At 30.0% G+C, this 21,066-nt stretch overlaps 1 protein-coding gene across 1 annotated transcript in view; it reads right to left on the bottom strand.

The window, feature by feature from the left end:
* LOC112693638 (voltage-dependent calcium channel subunit alpha-2/delta-3) overlaps positions 1–15,713 on the bottom strand; it is a 49,039-nt gene extending 33,326 nt beyond the window's left edge. The window contains exon 1 of the mRNA XM_025568801.1: positions 15,176–15,713. Coding sequence (XP_025424586.1) covers positions 15,176–15,294 — 119 coding nt within the window. The 5' untranslated portion in view covers positions 15,295–15,713. The remainder of the gene's footprint in view (positions 1–15,175) is intronic.
* Positions 15,714–21,066: the final 5,353 nt, after the last annotated feature.

Below are 21,066 nucleotides of genomic sequence, written 5' to 3'. Positions count from 1 at the left end.
TTTGCTGGTCGCACGTACTAGTGGCTGTGACTTATTTTTTATTCATACACCACGGTGTGCCGTCGTAGGCATTTATAAAATCACAGTGCTGTCGTGTTGGTATAAAATCCGCCATCAATTACAGTCACATATGAGTATTGGTCGACCATATTTGTTTCATTTGTTTAAAGGCCGACGGGTCTAGTCGTCAAGGGCATTGGTATTACATTATTTATACTAGTTGTGCCACTGTAGACCCAACGTATTATTATTATTTATCTACTAGTCTTATATTTAATGTGAGCGGTGTGGCCACATGTTTGATTTATTATATTTATGTATTTGTGTTGATAATTATTTGCACCTTGCCATTTTTGTTACCATTTATATTATTTAATTTATGTTAGTGTGCGCTGTGTGAGCCAACACTTGTATTTATTATATTTATTATTCTTATATTTAGTGTGAACCGTGTGGGCCACACATTTTGAGTTATTTTCATAATTATTATGTGCCGTGTTGGGCCACATATTGTTATTATTTATTACATTATTTTTTCTAGTTGCACCACTGTAGGGTTAGGGCCAACTTATATTGTATTATTATAAATTCCCTTAATATTTATATTGTGTTTTATTTAGCCGGCGAACAAGCCAGCCCTATATTATTGTTGGGCATTTGCCGCGCCAACAAATATTACGATCACTATTCGGGTTTTCACCGTGTACTAGGTTATTGTATACAATAAATTGTTAAAAAATTATATTATAATATAATTTTTTAACAATTTAATAATATGTTTATTTATTTCCAGCTTACTTATCTTTAAATAATTATGAATTGCATTTGTATTCATCTATACTAAACATAATTATTTGAGAAGACCGAAAAAATAGTAAATTGGTTCATTAGTTGGTTAAAATTAAATTATATTGGTTCAAAGCCTCAGCTATAAACTTTTCAAGTACAAAATGTATGATTTTTGAGAGTAATTCTAAAGAAGTTGTATTGCACATATTTATTCTCTGGTACATGCTGTATACTTTTGAACCAGGTCACTTTGTGAATATTTATTAGTTATATCTTATCCATTGGCACATTCAACTGTTACGATACAACACCCCACAGGATTGAGCTGAATGAACAGTCTCAGATCAGTTCATCACGCAATATTTTACTATTCCGTACATGTGTCTGAAGCATTTTTCATTAGACTCTGATCTATGTTTCGTCCGTTCGAGGAATATATTTTTTTATATACTTACGAGAATCTAATAAACATGCAATACGATTTGCATGAAAAAAATTACGGGCTTGCGTTTTATTTAAGCTGTATCCACCGCTACTGTATATTCAAGCCACGTGAAAAATGAGTGTATAAGAATTTTTCGTTAGTCGTTTCAATTGTTTTTCTTTGCAACACACGCGCAGCCCTTAGGCCGGGGCTATACACGGCGGATTCTGCCGCGTATTACGCGGCGTTTCCGTCATATTCAAAATGCATTGATTTATATCGGAGTAGCTAAACACGACGGATGTAGTACGTTGCGTTTTCATCCGCGGCGGAAAACGCCAAAGTAATAAAAACGCTAACTCCTAATTTTACGTTGTTTTAAATTAGGATGGGTTATACTGGTGACGGAAAACGCTGCGTCTACGCCATCATTTTATGAATACGAGAATTTTAAGTGGATATTCAATATCTCATATATTTAATTTAATTCTACTTACCTAGTCAATAAATAATAAATAGATTATATATTTTATAATTAGGTTAGGTAATATATAACATAAATAAAAATGTTTAATTATTTCATACTTGATAAGTTGTATCAACATATCTAAGTAAATAAATCATTTTAATTTATAATTGGTATTAACAATTTGTGTTTTTTACATCATTTCAATTTATTGAAGTATTAAGAACAGTTTTGTAACAATGTAACAATCATAGAAAAGTTCAATAGGTGGTGTCCAAAGAAATTGGTATATAAAATGCATTGAAACTTCCTAGTTCCTCCCTTCATAAAAATTTAAAAATGGGTGGACTCGAAGACATTTGAGGGAGAATTTCTAACTTGGAAGAACTTTGTTAATAAAATAATTTATGTTAAAAACAAAAAATAATAATTTACCAATGTATACTTCAATGAAAGTATAAAACAATATTATATTACCATCATACTATGTCATAAATTTATAATATCGTCAAAATTTATAAATTATATCAAAATTATGAGTACCCAAACGTGAAACCAGCTAATAATAACACGAAATTAAAAACTTTATTGCTATCGATAATCTTTCCGCTGCCAGTATTGTATCACTTTTGATGTTTTGTTCTTTTTCCAAGTCACTTTTTACAATATTTAAAAATTCATCAAATGTGTTTACAGAAATTTCGTAATAACTAAAAAAATTTTCCAGAAATCGTCGTAAATCTTCATATATTATATTGAACCTTTTCTGTCCTTTTTTCCCCGTAAGGATGTACCGCAAACTTCCTGTGTATAGTTTTCTCTCTTTCTTCTTCCTATGCCTCATTTATGACAATTATAATTGTCATAAATGAGGCATAGCTAATAATTATTAGCGCTGGTATAATTTTCGGCATAATGATAACCTACTCCTACGAAATGACTAGTGCAAATGATCGATCGATGAGTGCCTATTATTAATTTGTGCTATTCGATTGCATATTCGATTGCATTGATATTGTATAGATATACGAGGCGGAATACGCTCGGCGGATACGTCTTGTATAGCTCGTCCGTCGGAAAACGCGGTGGAATCTAACCCGGCCTTATGCGTTGGGTTCAATGCGAATATCAATTAATAATGTGGAACGGAGGCGGTGGGTAGGCAGCTAGTAAGTAGGTAGGAGGAACGAACAAACGTTGTCGATTGCGGCGACCGGTGGTGAGGGAAGGGTATAAACGAGTATTTTTTTTAAATAAAAAAAAATAAATAAAAGCAAGTGGACAACAATAACTACACAGTAATGTGACGTGAATCGGTAAACAACGAAAAAACAAACCGTTGCGGAGCATAAAGTTCCGATACACCACGGTTGTCGTGTACAAGTCGTGCGGCCACCGATATGTGGTGGAATAAGGACGGCTTCGGCGACGCGCGAACACGCCGTCGCGATCGTCGCACGCCGTCTCCGACAAACCACTACCTCTGCCGACTGCGGCGCGGGCGTACGCGCGAAGAGATAACATTTTATTACGGGTTCCGTACAATGGCATCTGTTGCCTCCCCTCCCCTCCCCTGGGCGGTTACAGTGCAATATTTCACCGATTCCCGTTCATTATACAGGGCCGTACCACAACGCGCGTGGTACGGGAATAAATGCCCTTTTGGAAAACCACCGGGGATCAAATTCGAGATAAAATTAATGGCGTGCGTTGCACACACACGGGCCGCGTAAGCCTGCTGTATCTAGTTTTAGATTTCCCGACGCCGTTCCTATATCCTCGGTACCGACCAATACCCGCTAACCTATTTACTTCCATGCCTCTCTATCTCTCGCCCGTTACTTCTCCGTGCGGTAAGTGGTTACACGATAACCAATCGCTCATAACCTCTTCTGCTTCGTTCATCGTTGTGTTCCATATTTACACCGCTGTTGTCATCGTACATGTTCTTCATACGCACCGTAACGATGTGTATACCATCAATAAGCTTAATGTTCGCAAATGTTTTAAATTACGCTCTCGAATATAGGAGAAAATACGAAACAAATAAGAAGCTCCGTCAACGTAGTAAGTTGTACGTATGATTCTAAGACGCGTACCGTGTGAACGGAGGGAGAGCCGTAATCAAAAATCGTATCAACACCTCGTTTCAAATGTCATTAACACGATTAGAAGTATAGCGTATTCAAGTGTGTATGGTATCATCCGACGTATTTTAGGGGTTCAGAACCCTTTTGGAAAATACTTTCAAGTCAATTATAATGAATATTTGAAGACCTCGAAGAAATACAACAACTAATAATCTATAGAGAGATACAATATTCACCCTGAATAAAAATGTTTACTTTTCGATATCTCTAGCAACTTTATTGAAGGTATTATATTTCAATCAAAGAATTAGGAGATTATAGAATGTCTACAATAAACAATTACGATATTCGAAGAATAAATTATACTCGGAATCCATATGAATTGAAATCAATATTGTATTCTATTTCCAAAATTTTGTATACATTTGTCGAATCAAAATAATTATTATAATTTAATTCTAAATAATAATTATTGTTTTTTAAAAGTACTTTTAAAGAAAAATATTTCAGTTTGAGTATTCTATTGATTACTACTTCTAAGTATTTAAAAAAATATTAAAATATAAAACAATACATTTAATGTGTAATATTCTGAACACATGACATTACCGACATTAAAAGAATAATAATAATACGTAAATAAAAAAAACATTTTTATTTAAGTATAAGTTACAAAATCATTTATGAATACACATCTAAAAGAGAAAACGTATTCTGTCAAAATTGGTTCATTATTTACAACATTGGAAAACCATACAGAGTTTCGATAAATAGTCTCATATTAAATGTTAATTATTTAAGCCCTAAATAAAGTATATAAATAAAAAAACAGTAATTAAAAATTATTTTAAAATTAATGTAAAAAGTTGTACAGCATTAATGGAACACCATCAATGTTTAACAAAAGATTGAAGCTTCAGTCAAGCTGTTTCCAAGCATTTTAAACACCACGATATTTGTATTTAAATAAAACACTAATTACTAAAATCTCTTTCATTATGATATATTAATTATTAAAGTTCTGTTAAAATATTTATAAACAGAATATAAAAAATATTTCATAGATATATTAGAAAATGATTATGATAATTCATATTTTAAATTACAATATTAAAAATCAAATGTTACATTTCTTCAAATCTTTGAATCTTTATTAAATAATCAGAAGCCATTTTCAACGCAAAACCTATTTATTTTTTAAATTATAGTTTCAATTATTTTAGTACAATAAGTTACAAAATAAAATAATAAATAATCTTTTAACAGCTTTTACACAAATTTAAAATATGAGAAACAATCTTGTTTTTTTTTAAAAAATCAAATCAAAATAAAATAACTTAAAAATATTTGTATTTATTAATTTTAGTTGGAGAAATGTGGTACAGTGGTTACACAGTAAGGGGCGTGAGGATCAAAGGGACATTTGCCCTGAGTGCAAAATAAAAGAAGACACCGAGATAAGCAATTTTTTTGGGTCACCATTTTTGAGTGCAGGGGTGAAATTATTAAATATAATAGGTATAAATCGTTTAAAAAACTTGAAAACTGAATTATTTTATACGAAAATATAAGGAAGTAGGTACTGAACCTACATAGTTACAATTCTTATTAGTAAAATATTAACTTATATTATGCTGTATATGTGGTGTATTTAAGAAGTGGTTCAGGGAAGCAATAGCTCTTCTGAAATATTTAAGGGCGTGGCAAAATTTTGACAGAGATTCTAAACAAAAACAAATTGATTTTTTCACATCCTCAATGGAAATTATTTATAAACGATAAAATTTATTTAATAAATAAAAATATGTGAAAATTAAATGTAATATTAAACAATTATTTATATTATTTAGTAGATTGTAAAATGTATGTATATCTATTTTATATGATATTTTATTGAGATATAGGTATTGCTTTAATCTTGATTTGTATTAGAGTGGGTCATTAAGACCGAAAGGTACCACTAATCAATCTTATTAAAGACAATTTTACATAACTTTATTTACGTTATTATAACTTAGTTATTTTTTCGGATCTTATATTAATTACAAATATAGCATAATAGTATATTTAAATGTGGGAAATGGATTGTGAGCGTAACGAGTGGGTTTTTATGAATAGATAGGTAATGAATAGTTGTCTTCAGTTATGCACTTTATGGAAGAGGAGTGGTAAAAATGTTTTGTCCCTGGCCGACAAAATCTTAAATGTGGCCCTGTAAATAGTTGGCTACTACGCATGCTGTCATCAGTTTAAACCCAGCAATTTAAAAAAAAATGCACATTTAAGGGTACGGTTTCTAAGAGGCGACATGTCACAGCGACAAGTTGTTATCCCTTTATACGAAAATGGTATACACTAGTTTGCAAGACGTGATATGTCGCTACGATCAAACTTTTGCTTCAATAGCAGTAGCATGCAATACGTCATAACGACCATTGACCAATATACCATATAGCTATGGCATCAAAATGAATAATAAAAATAGTACTCGAAAAAATTTTCGTTATTTCATTATTTTTTAAATGACTGTTGATTAATACTTCAAAAAATCCCTCACTAAAACCATAGACCTTATACTTATAGTACAAGGTCTATGACTAAAACGCTTATTAAATATTTTATAGTTGGATTTCTTTTCGTTGGTTTCTGACCAGAAAAAATGTTATCTTCATTTTCTTCGTTTAACAAAAGAGTTAGAATGTTATTTTTATTAATAATAACAGTCACCATATTAAATTAATTTAAACTTATAAAATATAAGTATAAGTGTATATAAGAGTATAACGAGTATATAAAGAGTATAAGAGTATAACATAGTGCTCACGTGTTTTCAGAAGAATTATTAGCTATACTGAACATATATCTCATGACCGTGACAAGATAAACAAAAAGGTGCTACATTCTACTTTACCCTTCCAAGTAATAAATATGTCAACAAAGACCTCTAACGGTCATTTAGATGGAAAAAAATTTAATTTATAGAATTTCTGTGTTTTTAAACTACATTTATGTTCAATTAATAAACAATTTCTTACAATAATAAATAAAAATATAAAAATTAGAGGATATTTTTAATCTATAATAGGTGAAAGTAATAATAAACCATAAATCTTTAAAATACTTTAAAGTGCTTCAAGATTTGATACGATATTTATCATTTTTAAGTGCTCATAAAAAAAAAATTTTTATCAATACTTAATTAATGTTTATAAAATCTAAAGAATTATATATATTCATTATATTATCATATTTAAAATTGATATAATAAATACTTTAAACTCTCATAAAAAAAAAAAAAAAAAAAAACAAGATTGTTTTAATGTTGGAATATGTATTAATCGTGAATTAATCTTGTATTATATTTTTGGTTTTTAAAAATTACCATTCATTAAAATATAACTCCTAAAATAATTTAAAAGCATCATATATATATATATATATACTTGTAATTAAAATAAGTATTCGTTGAGAGTGTTTATAGTCTAATCATTACGATATTTATTTTCTGAATTACAATATAATAATCAAATATTATAATATTAAAAATAAACACCCTAAATTAAAATTATTAATACTTTTTAACCACAAAAATTAATAGTATATTATCAAAAAAAGTACAATAGTTTTCCATTAAAAATTGCTCCCTCAATATTTTCTTTTCGATTCAATAAAATTAAATAAAAATTAATGAATGTATTTCTAGAGTTCTAGATACTTTTTTTAATTAAAGTGAAATATTTTCGCAAGATTGCTAGAGAATAGATAGTTGATGTTTTTTATTCAATTTATGTTATTTCTTCCTGGAGTGATATTTTAATGTAAGTTGAAGAAAAATTCGATTTTTAGAATAAAGTAAATGGTACATGTAGCCAAAATAATTAAAATAATATGTAATCGAATTGAGAACATACTAATATACTTTTAAACTACGGAGATGGACATGAAAGATGAGGAACGGAAGTGCAAGTAGTTAAGTTATTAAATTTATTAAGTCAAGTAGTCAACCCGAATACAGCTATTATAGTTAATACATAATTTCAATATATAAATTATTGTTTAATTTGAATATGGTGTACGTGCAATATGATATGCATTCTTAGAAATAAGAGAGTTAAAGTTCGAATATAACATAATATGTTAAATCCGTTTTTGCTGAATATTGTAATTTACATAGTAAGCATATTATTAATAATATTACGCCACCGTACGTTATTGTAAGTAATCGTATACATACGAGCAGGGCACCTAGTGTAAATTAGAAAGTAGTTAGGAGTTAGACAATAATAAGCTGGTCATTTACTCTTTTTATAAACTATTGCTCGTCATGAATTCTATTTTAGCCGCATCACAACAAGTACATAGTCTTACCCAGTTTAAATTGTTTTTTTCTAAATATTAGTAAGCTATATTAAATATTTTGTCATTTTTATTAAATAATAAATCATTATAACTTTTTAAAAAAACTGAGGTTTTTAACATAAGTGTTTGATTATTACCTATATTTCTCACAACCACATCAAGCTAATAAAAAAATAATACGTAATTTTAATAATTAACTGTGTGTACTCAGTGTCCTGTACAGCTATCACCAGAGTCACGATGGATTAAAACTGTGTAATACGATAAAAAAAAATAAAAAACTAGAAATAATTGATACTATATTAAAATCATTGAAAGTGTATTGTATTCTAAAGACGGATGAGATTATTAAGTATTTTAATTTCTGCCATCGTGGAAAATATGAAAGTAAACCATTTAACATTTGCTATAAAGATCTTAAGAAATTAATTAGAGGATGTAACATTGGTGAGACTAAAAACAAAATATTAAAAATAAAAAAATGTTTTGGGTATTTTCTATAGATATATTCAAATAAGATTATTGAGAGATTATTAGCGTTGGACATAATTAATATAGGCAGAATAACGATCATCCAAGGCTTTGAAATTTAGTGTTGAATAAGGATGCTGCAAGTGAGTCGGGTGGAACACCGTATAATCAAAAGCATACTCAGTGAAATAAATGAACACAGAGAGATACTTATAATCATCATAGCAAGACGGTGGAACATGATTAGTAACGAAAATAAACTAGTTTATAGAATAATAGAAGGGAAAATTTAAGTTTATAGAGAACGAAAATATCCGATAACATTATTTGTCGATCAAATGATCTCTGATGTTGGATTATCCAGCTTCAATAAAATAAAAAGGTTAGATGGTAACAGGATAGAGTGAAGACCGCTTATTCGACTTTAAAATCAATCATAGGGTTGAAAACAAGAAGAGAGAGAATAAATTGACATACAGTAATGTTAAATAATCGAATGCCAATCATTGAATCAGTCAAATAATTAAAATGTTTCTAATATTCTTCCATTTTTTTGTATTTACTATTGTTTTATGATTTATGTGTCCATTGATTTAATATTTATAATTATAACACGAGAAAACTAATTAAGATCGACATGAAATTACTAAACCTAACCTAACTACTACTTAATCTAATGAAAATTTAGACAATAGTTATATAAAATTTTACATAAATAATAAACATTTTGTTAAATTAGTCAATATCAAAAAAAAATAATTTTAATTTTTTATATTTATTTTTAGCTACGAGTATAATAAGTAAGTACATATATTTTAATGGTGTCTCACTACTCCAAGTGGTAAAAATATTACGAAGAAATTGAATTGAATAAATAATTTATTTTATGATTTTAAAATATATTTAGGCAAATAATTTCAATCATATATTGTTTTAAAAATACACTAGTAAATTTATAATTATTATTTATCTCATAATTGTTTATAAAATAAAAATAAGAAAATATCTTATGATACTATTAATGTAAAATTTTAATTTATTTATACTATGAATTTTATTTTATGGAATTGAAATGATTACAACAAATACAGCAATTCAATGTTTAAATAAGTATAAATTCCTTTTATTATTGATAAGATTTAGTAAAATGTTGAATGTAAAATTTATTAGAAGAAAAAATGTGATGTCTAGCCAAGCTTAATAATATTATCAAAAAAAAAAAAAACCATAGAAAATTTATTTGGGTACAAGGGATAGTAACAGTTTTATAAAACTTTATAACTTGAACGATTTATGAAAACATTCGCTTGTTGTATTAAAAACAAATATTATATATTGAAAAAAAATCATGTTTTCTTGGTGAGTAAACCAATTTTCAAAAATAAAATAAAAAAAATACTGTACCCGTCTTCAGTTTCTTATTATATATATATATATATGTTGAGATAAGATATTTAATTATCTTTCACTCTTGGTTCAATTTGATTTTCTTAATAAACAATCACTTAAACAATACTATTCAATAATAATTTTTAATGCTTATTTCATCTATTTTAAAATCATCCAACCATAAAATATTGATACATGTTTTTCCTACATGATTGAATAATATTTTTAATTTTATAACTTTTATTTAAAGTTTAATTGCAACTCAATATACAAAGGACTATACTCGTACAGAGATTTATATCAATAGTCTTAACAATTTAGTTCATGATGTAGTCATCATGAAATATATTTACTTTTTACTCATAAAATACTTAAATAAAATATTCAAAAGATTGCAGAATATGTTTGACTAGATATAACTAAACTATTGTTAACTAGCTAATTTGGTCAAAAATATGAAAAAAATATTATAATTGTATAACGAATGATAATTAATATGTATTTTTTGAAGCATAGTGAATCTTTGTTTTATTCGTGTTATTTAATTATTTGTATTTCAAATTTGTTTTTCAAGTTAATACTTTATCGAATAAAGCAATATAATTGAAGTTTTTTTTACAAATATTTGTTCAATATAGAACGAGAATTTGATGCAGATGATACTTTAGATTTGACTAAGGTTATTTTAGGAAATTTTAGGTTTTTAAGAAAATTACAAAAAACTATAGACATATACGTTAATATGCGGAAGGAGAAAACTTTTTAGACAATTTTACAACTTTTACTCTCAATCGACTGGGAAAAATAACTTTTGATTTTTTCATTTCTATAAAGTTGGTTTAAATATGTGGTATAAGTTATTGTGAAAATATCAATGTATCGCAATCGAAAATCGAATTTTGGTTTCATAAATGAAGTACCTAAATGTATATTTATGAGTGAGGATAAACATATTTAACAATTATAATAAATTATTATAAAGTAGATACGACAGAAACGTTGATTATTATGATAGTAGAAATCTTTTAATTGTTTCCGTATATAAATATGTAGATTAATAACATGTAGATAGAGAGTGCAATCATATAAATGCCTCAATATAAGATAGTTTATTTTATAACATTAAAATATAATATATTAGGTACCTATCTAGTTTATACTAATTTATTAACGAGTCAGTAATAATTCTGGTATTAACACTTAGCCCCTTCTACTAACTTACATTTGCCAATAATTTGATTTTCGATTACGGTATAATTGAATTTTTTATATCAAAACTTGTATGTATAGTCATTTTACGGAAATTCAAAATTCAAAAGTTATTTTTCTTAATCGTTTAAGATATGAAAACACAAATTTGACTGTAAATATTTTATGTGGCTCCCGCTATAATATAACCATTTAAACCTAATAATTTTAAAAAAAGTTAATATCTACGGAGATATTTCTATCGGGATATCACGGTGAGCTATCCTATAGTACATAATACTATAAATTATGTACTTTAATTCAGTGGTATCGATATTTCAAAAGATTAGAATATTATAAATTTAATCGTACTCTCTAAGGATTAACCCAAACTGAATCCGTAAATGTAATGATCAACGCTTAAACCGTTCATGAAAATATACGTGAAAAAAATATAAACGTGCGGACATACCATACTCGTACATTATGTGCAGAAAGTTTTGAATTCATTGTATGTGTATCAAACTACGAAAACAAGTGTAAAACCTTACTTGCCAACAGGAAAAACATCCGTCGAGAGGAAAAAACTATGCAAATCTACAGAAAAGTATGTGAAAATAAGCTGCTGAATGCATCTAGTGGTATATACGATCAAATTGCAATTACGAGTATGAACGATGAAATATCATCACGCCTAGTATTAGATACTTTTTGGGATGCTGAATGTTTAGATGTCCCAATCGTAAGAGCCTAGTGTTGGATTGGGTAGAACGGGGGTTATTTCGTGAGAACAAACAGTTCTGAGGGCCCAATTAAGTGAATGTATGTCATTTCAACGCGTTTCAGTCAAATGGATGCGGTAAATTCGACGCAAAGCAATTGGACCTACACGACATTTCGACGAATATTAATTCTACGCATTTAACGACACAATTATATAAATTTGACGCATTATTTTATATATAAAAATAGATATTAATTTAAATAGTTATAAATGAACAATTTCATCAAATTTATCTTAAATGCTATCTGTTATCGTTAAAAGTTCATCACACATTTAAATAAACACAACACCAGCATACGAACACAAAATATTCGTTGAGTATTTGCTGAGACTTGAACATTACTACTCTTAGCCATTGTTTAAATTTTTACAAAATTGAATTATTCTACCAATATGTATCTAATATATCCCAAAATTGAAATCCCGACATGACGTCTAAATCAGTGCATTTTTTAACTAGTTAACTAGGCCACACAAATGTCACCCAGTGATTATACTCTGTCGACAGTATTTTAAAAGATTGGGCGAAATAATGCGAAACTAACGTGTAATACTATAATCGTACTATGGTATTATACATTGACTATTTTGAGAAAAACATTTTTTGTCGCTCAGTGGAAATTCCTTATTAGTTTATTCTTATTTATTTATATATTTCCTTATTAGTTTTTTATATGTTATAAAATGCACTGGTCTAAACATGAAAAAAATTCGTTTCCCGCTAGACAATCATAAATATTTTGAATTACTGGAAGGAGAAAAGATTCATTAATAGTTATGCTACTCAACTTTCTATAATCTAGCACCATTCTATATTGTGTGTTTGTTTTTATTAATTTTTGAGATTTATTTAAATTTTCTGCTTCATTTTAAAGTCACTGAGCTTTCACTGCCTAATAAAATTATTTGTTTATTGACAAAATCAATATTTGCTTGGTACTTATTTCAAAAGGCTATAACTAATAAGCTAGGTCCTACTAAATTCTCGACAACCATGTATTTTATTGGGAAATCAAAATTATTAAGATTAAGAGTGACATCAACTGTACCAAGTAATTCTAAATTAGAACCGTTTGATGTAATTAAGTTTATGAAATCTATTTGTTTAAGTTTAACCAGCATTGGTAGTTTGTTTATATTAATTATTGATACGGTAGCATCTGTATCAATAACAAAAGAATGATGAATTTTGTTTATTTTCCAAATAGGTACTTTGATTCGTAAATTTGGACTCGTAGTCGTAAATAGATTGCGTGTCGTAATGAATTTTTTGTCTTATCTGTATAGCTATTAATTTTTCCATCGAGCGTTATAATATTGAAAGATTTGTTATTGTTATCGATTTCATTCATAATATGTCTATGTATGATTTATAATTTTGTTTACTCTCTGTTGGGACAGATTCTTTAAAAAATGTATCTAGGTAAAATTCCAATTATTTACAAAATCGTTTTTAGAAATTACATCATCTTTTTTATAATTGTTTTGAACTATTTTTAGTAATAAAGCAATGTTAAGATTATGTTCTGTTATTTTATTACATTGGTTTATTTTATAATTTGAATTTTTTATTTGGCTCGAAGAATACCTAACACTTTTCTCCTGCTCAATTAGTTTTTTTGGTTTAGTATATTTTTATTTGAATTTATTGTATTTCGTATTTTGCCATCTTCACTGCGAAGTTCTTCTGCAGATGAGTCACAGTTATTTAATAGCAGTACAGCTTCCATAGGAAAATTCATTGGAAAAGGTGACGACGAACGGTAGGAACGAATTCACTGTTAAACCAATCTAAAAATAAATCTCTTGTGACCCACACATTTTTTTTATCTTGATAGCGCACAGGAAGTGCAACCGATTCATACACACGAAAGTTGTGAGCCTTTCCCACAACAAGCCAAGGAAACTTATGATTGCCAGTTGCATTAGTGCAAAACATAAAGATAACCCTTTCTTTCATAATTTTTTTCTGTAGATGGCACAAAAGTGTGGTCAGGCAACATTCACCAGAAAATCCAGATTCGTCAGCATTGAACTTTGTTCTGCTTTAATTTTTTTTTTTTATTTGATAAGTTGTTTAAACTCTTCCTAGAACGGTTTAATGGAGTTTTCTATACTAAAAAATGTTTTACCAAAAATGTTGAGACCTTATGTCATAATGCTTTTTGAAGTTGTATAACCAATCTTTGTCTGCATTAAAAGCATGGTGATTTTTTAAAAACTGGCGGACTTTTTCGCAAAGCATTTCACTACTCGTTGGAACGTGTAAACCTCTCTGTTGAATAAACCATATGAAAACCGAACTCTCAAAATTTGGATTTTCTGGTTGTTTTATGGTTTTACTCTTACCTAGACCATTTACCGTTTGAATGATAAATTTCTCTATTTTTTCCTTGTTCTATTTTGTATCACTGATGGTGGATATACGTATCTCAAATTTTCTTGAGATGATACTGTAGCTGGTCCCTTTATCAACTAACTTTATCACATCTAACTTATCCTGTAAACTAACGTCACATGCCATTAAGAGAAATTGATTTCAAATATGCAGTACCAAATTAACACTATGTAGTACGACATAACTACCGACTACCGCAATCGACGTTCACGTATCGGTAACTAAATGAAGTGCACGTGCTACGCACGAACGTCATCGACAAACTTTATTATCGGGAAATATTATTATTATTAATACGATATTTGGTGGGATAATTTCTCAAAACCGTTGAGATTAACAAGACCATTGGTGCACATACGGGAGTGCCAAGGGGTGCTTAACACTCCCAAGTTCTAAATTAGTACTCCCAGTTTATTTTGAGGTAAAAACATTGTTTAATGAGTATTATTTCGCATTTATAAGAATGAGTATACTCCAGTTTGTATTGGTGCAATCCAATAATGTGTTTAGTAAGAATATTGGGTATTTGTGTTAATGTTACATGTGCACGTGATACTGTGAGGATGGTCAAGTTTATTGCTGGAATGCCATTTTGGTTTTGTTTACCGTTTACAGTTTTGGTCGCTTATTGATAAAAAAAAAAATAGCGATGTTTATTGATAATATTTATTTGTAATACGGAAAATTGTTTGATTCATAAACTAAAAACATTTTTTTGCCGAATAATCGCAGGTGGTTCGTCACCTAATTTTAGCACTGCCAAGTTGTACGCCTAACCTAACCGATACCCCCACTGTGCACGTTCGCAACTACTCACTCGTTGTGCGGTATGTCCTCGGTCTGGGCCCGGACGCCGGACAGCGGCGAGACGACCAGCAGCACGAGGCAAACGTACGTGGCGGCCGTGGCGGCGGCCGGACGGTCGGCGAAAACCATAGCGCGAGTTATGCGGCACGCGCGTTACTCGACCGCACTATTGGGACGGCGTCGACGACAAGACACATGTGCACTGCGGGCGGTTAGCGGGAAACGGACGCGCGCGGCAGGGAAAACCGGGACGGCTAGCGTTGAAAACTTGCGTATCGTAACCGTTCGATTGTTACCGTAACGGCTGCGCGACGACGACGACGACGACGACGACACGCACTCGTGTGTGCACGCGTTACATCGGTTCGCGGGTGTTTTTAGGTAGGAACAGCGTCGGCGGCGGCAATGGTCGCGGTTACACTCAGCGGCGGCAGCGGCGGCGGCGGCGGCGGATGTTCGTGCGGCCACCACTGTGTGCGATGGTCACGTCTGCGTGCGGCGCGCGCGTATTGTAGTAAAAAGTATTATTTTGTACGGGAAACCCGGCGGCGCGACGGCGTAGTACGGTCGATTCGAGCGCGTGCGCCCACCCTCGTCACCGCCACCGAAAACTTCCTTTTATATATTGATTCTGCAGACAGATGGGCGCGCACCCCCTCACCGCGTGCCAAAAACGCGCGCGCGCACTCTCCCCGAGCTTTGTACACGTGTGCGTGCGTGTGCCGTGTACACACGCGTACATCGACCGCTGTTTCCTGCTCCTTCGCGACGCCTACCCACCCACCATCCCTCCGTGCCGTCCCCGTTTGCGTTCAGTTTCGTACCCGCGGCGCAACCCCGCGACGACGGGCTGTGCGAGATGGTACGACGGCAACGCGACAAATTGAACTCGACGTGTACGTGTGTACAATGAAATTCCTGTAGCCGCGCGGTTGACAGTTATCGAGAGCGTCGTTTTTTTGCCGACAGACAGTGCACGTACATGTATATAATTCGCGAAGCTTCGTATAAGCCGTCGAAAAATATACATGAAAATACACAAATATTTGTTGTACAAAGGAGAAGAAGAAAAATAAAGTGATTAAAACTCGACAACGGTGTTCTTAACCCTTCGTGTAAACGGTTTTTTTTTTCGCTTCCCTTCCCATCCTCTCTTTTTGCAAATCTTTCGTTAACGTCTATCTGTATATGTTCGAGGGTACGGCCGCCGCCTCCAAGATAATGTAACTGATTCACGCTGCAGCAGTTGGACGGGACAAACGCCCGTGACGATGATGACTTGAACGTCGTGAACGGCGGAACACTGCGGTGTAACCCACCTCGTCCGAGCGAAAAGTTCTGTTTGTACGTCGGCGTTCTGTTTTGAATAATGAATATCTTTTCAACGCGTGTAATATACATGATAACATTATAAAAGAAGTAAGGGGTAGACGGATGGGCGGAATGAGAAGACGGATGAGTTGGCGACGAGACGAAGACAGACGTTCTGTGTTACCCCCCGGCTGATTCTCGTCTTTCCCGTGGTTAAGCCCGATATAAATGAATCAAATAAATACAAAATATTTGATTGAACTACATTCGTTAATAATGTTTCTAATGATGATTTAAATTATTTTTACTCGAATTTAAGCTCTTATTGTTGTTTATATTGGTATAATATTTTATATAATATTTATTGTTTTATATTTTATTCGGTTTATTATGATTATCTGATTGCATACCCGAGCATATTCTTCATTGAGGAGCGATGACACAATTCTGAAAGAATAGCATCGAGTTATCTTAATAAATACATTGACTTCAAATAATCATCTTAAATATCTAAATTCTAATTCACCGCTTGAACTTCATGCATAGTCCTCGCGTCGCTCACTATTTGAATTATTTGAACATTCCATTTAATATACTTGAATTACATATATTTTTAACCTGGTTATTATTCATTTTATTTTTATAACCATAGTTAATGAACTTAAAATAAAATGATAAATATAACTATCAATAAGAATACTCGAATTATTTTCTATAGTTAAAACATTAGTACATACAAATACATCAGTAAATATAGTGTACAGTATCAAAACTATTTAATTAATTCGAGTAATTCGACATTATTTATTCTAATTGGTAATACTTAAAATGCAATAAACATTTTTTTTTTTTTTGTTCATATAGCATTTTTTTAATGTAGGTCATTTAGTTCATATATTCTCAAACTCTACTGGCTATTTCCGTAGCACGCAATAAAATGATTTGTTGTAAATAATCAAGCTTCCGTCTTTATTTGTTAACTTATTGTTTATACATAAAATCATCTTTAACGATGCTATAATTTCAATTGGGTTGAATCCGAATCAACCTATACGTAAAATATACATACTCACGAGTACGGAGCACCTCAATAAATAAATATATTATTTGCACATACTTATAACCAATTAATAATGTTTATTTGATTGTAAAAAGTATATTAATTTATCATTGATAAAACCAATTGATTCTTCGAATTCAATAAAAACGTGAATTGTAATTGTTGAAAGTGCAGACGTATAAAAGTACACAAAAATAGAAACGCTCTAATTTATTTATTTCTTAAATAAGAAAAATAAAAAAATATGTTATGATATTTTTCATAATAAAAAATAAACATAATAATAATTTTATTTGTTGTTAATAACGTATAGATCAGTAAAAATTCATTTGCATAAGATGCTTCTCCAATAAACATGTAGAAAATAAAGCACAACTAAGAATTATAAATATCTAATTGTTTAAATTTATTTTTTTGACAATATTGGATTCTAAGAAAACTCTTTTGGAAATTATTATTTGTCGGTAACAAAAAGGAAATTTATTAAAAAATAAAAACTTAAACACAATAATAACCATATTAATTATAATAGAGTTAAAATCAGGGATTGAGACCGAACCGAAAAGAACCGGTTACGGAACCTAAAACCTAGTGTAAATTAAAGAACTGAAAATAACCGTTACCTGTATTTTATATTTACAATAAACTATAACCAATACCGAAACCTATAAACAATACCAAAAGAATATTGGTTTTTTTAAGGGTTTTTTACTGTTTTCAATTTCCTATTAAAATCGAAAAAAATTACTCTTTAAACTAAAAATATATTATTTAGAAACAATAACTACATATAATAATTTATATTATACAGTATTTACGCAATGTTATATTCGGCCGTCAACTAATGAATATAATATTATTGTCTAAGGAATATTAATATATATTATGTATATGTTAAGCTGGGTACACACGTTCAGTTTTTGTTTAAAACTTGACTAAACAGGCCTGGCCGTTCAGACAAGTCCTAACGTATGTATGCAAAAACTGAAGGCTCGTTCAGTCCTGGGCGCGGCATGAACTGAACTGGTTGTTCTTGATTTTTTGAATTGGCGTGAACGACCACGTGCATATAAAAATGAATAATATATTGAAACTTTCAAATATTATTCATCGTATATCAACTATTATTAATAAGATAATTAAGATATTATGTCAGAAGAGTAAGTTCAGATATAATAATTATAAATAATTATAAAACTATTGTAAATGATTATCTTCAGTATTTTAAATTATAATAATAGTATGGACTCACGAAATTGGCCACAAAAGATTCTGAGCAAATTTATTGAACTATACCGAGAAAACCCATGTTTAGGCATCAGAATATAGTGACAAAAATAAAAAAAACGATGCACAAATCGTCGGACATCATGAAGTCGCCATACTTAACTGATCAACGATACGAATCGTGTGTAGTGAATCACGAGCTCCGACTTACCTGAACATACTTACTTTAAGTTACACGATAATGTCGATAACGGATCATTTCTGCGGACACATAACTTATTTTTACAATCACAAAAATGACACTGGGTTTTTGAAATGTTTATTTTTATTACATATCTATACGTCAAACACAGTACAAACGCATATCGTATTATCGTTATTAGTTATTATCGAATATCGGTGCTCAACGGTGAATTTGCTATATTTGCTATTCAGTCACCGATGCATGAACACGTAGTCTACCTTTATTAGTTTAAAAGTATCAAATTAAAATTATGGGCTGTCATACCGTGTCATGCGTTTATAAATATTTTGTTTACAATAAGAAATCAAACGAGTCAGTTTGTAAAAGTTGCAATGGAAAAATAAAAGTAAGTAGCTACACATTTTTGTTTCATTTAATTTTAGTTTAAGTTTAAAATCATTGACAAAAGAATTAAAATAATATGGTAACAAAATGGTAGGTAACTATGTAATATTCAAGTAAATAGACAAGACGACATTATCTTTATAGTTTATAGTTTATATTTATACCATCAACTATAATAGTGCAGTCTTGAGTAATTTATTCAGGTCCTACTCGCTATTATGTTAAAAATACCTGATATCGGCCGATATTGGTGGTATCGGAAATATCGGTATCGGTTTATGTTCAAAACCGATTTTTGATCCGATATATACCGCAAAAACTAATTGTGATTATAATATCGGGTATCGGTTTTATCGGTTCATAGTTTTGCCAAAAAAATTGATTTTTTGCTATGTAATATATTAAAAATCGTTTTTACTTGTGATTATAATATCGGGTATCGGTTTTATTAGTTTGTGGTATCGGATTAATTTTAGTATCCGTTCATGGTTTTGCCAAAAAAGTTGATTTTTTTTTGTAATATATTAAAGATCAACTTAGTTTTTACTTGTGATTATAATATCGGGTATCGGTAAAAGGTGGTATCGGCCCATCCCTAAAAAATACCCAATGTGAATATTATGTGATTATCTACAAAATAAAAAATAGTATCTATAATTTTACCAGTAATTGCTCTTCACCTGTACGTGTAGCTTTGTAGCGGATTACTTATGAAAAGTTTAAATAATATTTATTTTAGTTAATTCAGTTTGTATATTGTATTCCTTAAATATTTATATTTTGAAAATCTAATTGATATAGCTAGGTAATCAGATTTTATATAAATATTTATAAATATGTACCTATAATTTTAAAAGGGAAAGCTTGGAACAAATTTGAAAAGGCATCTGAGTTCCCACCAGGATATATATGAGGAGATGCTGGTTAAAGATACAGAAATAAAAAAATCTACGCAGATTAACACATCTGTCAAAGCACATGAGAAACTCTTTTTTTTTCTATATCCGGGGTTAAAGTTAACATTAATATGAGCACTTTAATCAGCGCCGGCAAATACTAAATAATAATATGCAATATATATTCTCGTATTAAAATTTCTAGTTTGAAAAAATAATGTACAAAAATAAAGGTTAGAAACCGGTTGGAACCGAAACCTAAATTTTAAAACTCTTAAAATCCCGAAATTTAACCTAAACCATTAAAAAATATTTTAAAAACCCGAACCCTTACCTAAACCGTTAAAACCATTTAGGTCTCAGTCCTTGGTTAAAATTAAATATTATAAATAATAACAAATAGGTTTTTAAAAAATTAAGCATTCAATCATATCCACTGTAAATTTTCATGAATATTTGTATCCGGCTTTGCAATAATCCAAAACTTTGAAACACTCTGCAATCCGGTGACTCACTTTAGTGTCTGAAAGACTTATAAATCGTGTGACAAATGAAAATAGAAATTTTGTTGGATATAAAATCCTATAATATGCAATTCGTTTTATAATAAATATAAAATTTAACAACTTAACTACCGTAAATACGCTTGAAATTCACGTTTATTAAAATGTTTACATAAAATATTTATTGTTCAAGTTATAATTTTACCAAGTGAAAGATAAATATTTTAGTTTCTGAGTATATATTAGCTTAAGAATAATATTTTCGCCTTTATTCTTTTAAATATTTGTTATTATGTATTAAATGTGTGTTGCGAC

This window comes from Sipha flava, unplaced genomic scaffold (assembly GCF_003268045.1).
Source record: "Sipha flava isolate LNK unplaced genomic scaffold, YSA_version1 89_pilon_pilon, whole genome shotgun sequence".
Taxonomy (NCBI): Eukaryota; Metazoa; Arthropoda; class Insecta; order Hemiptera; family Aphididae; genus Sipha; species Sipha flava.
The sequence above is the reverse complement of the archived record's forward strand: the minus strand, read 5'-3'. Positions and strand labels throughout refer to the sequence as shown.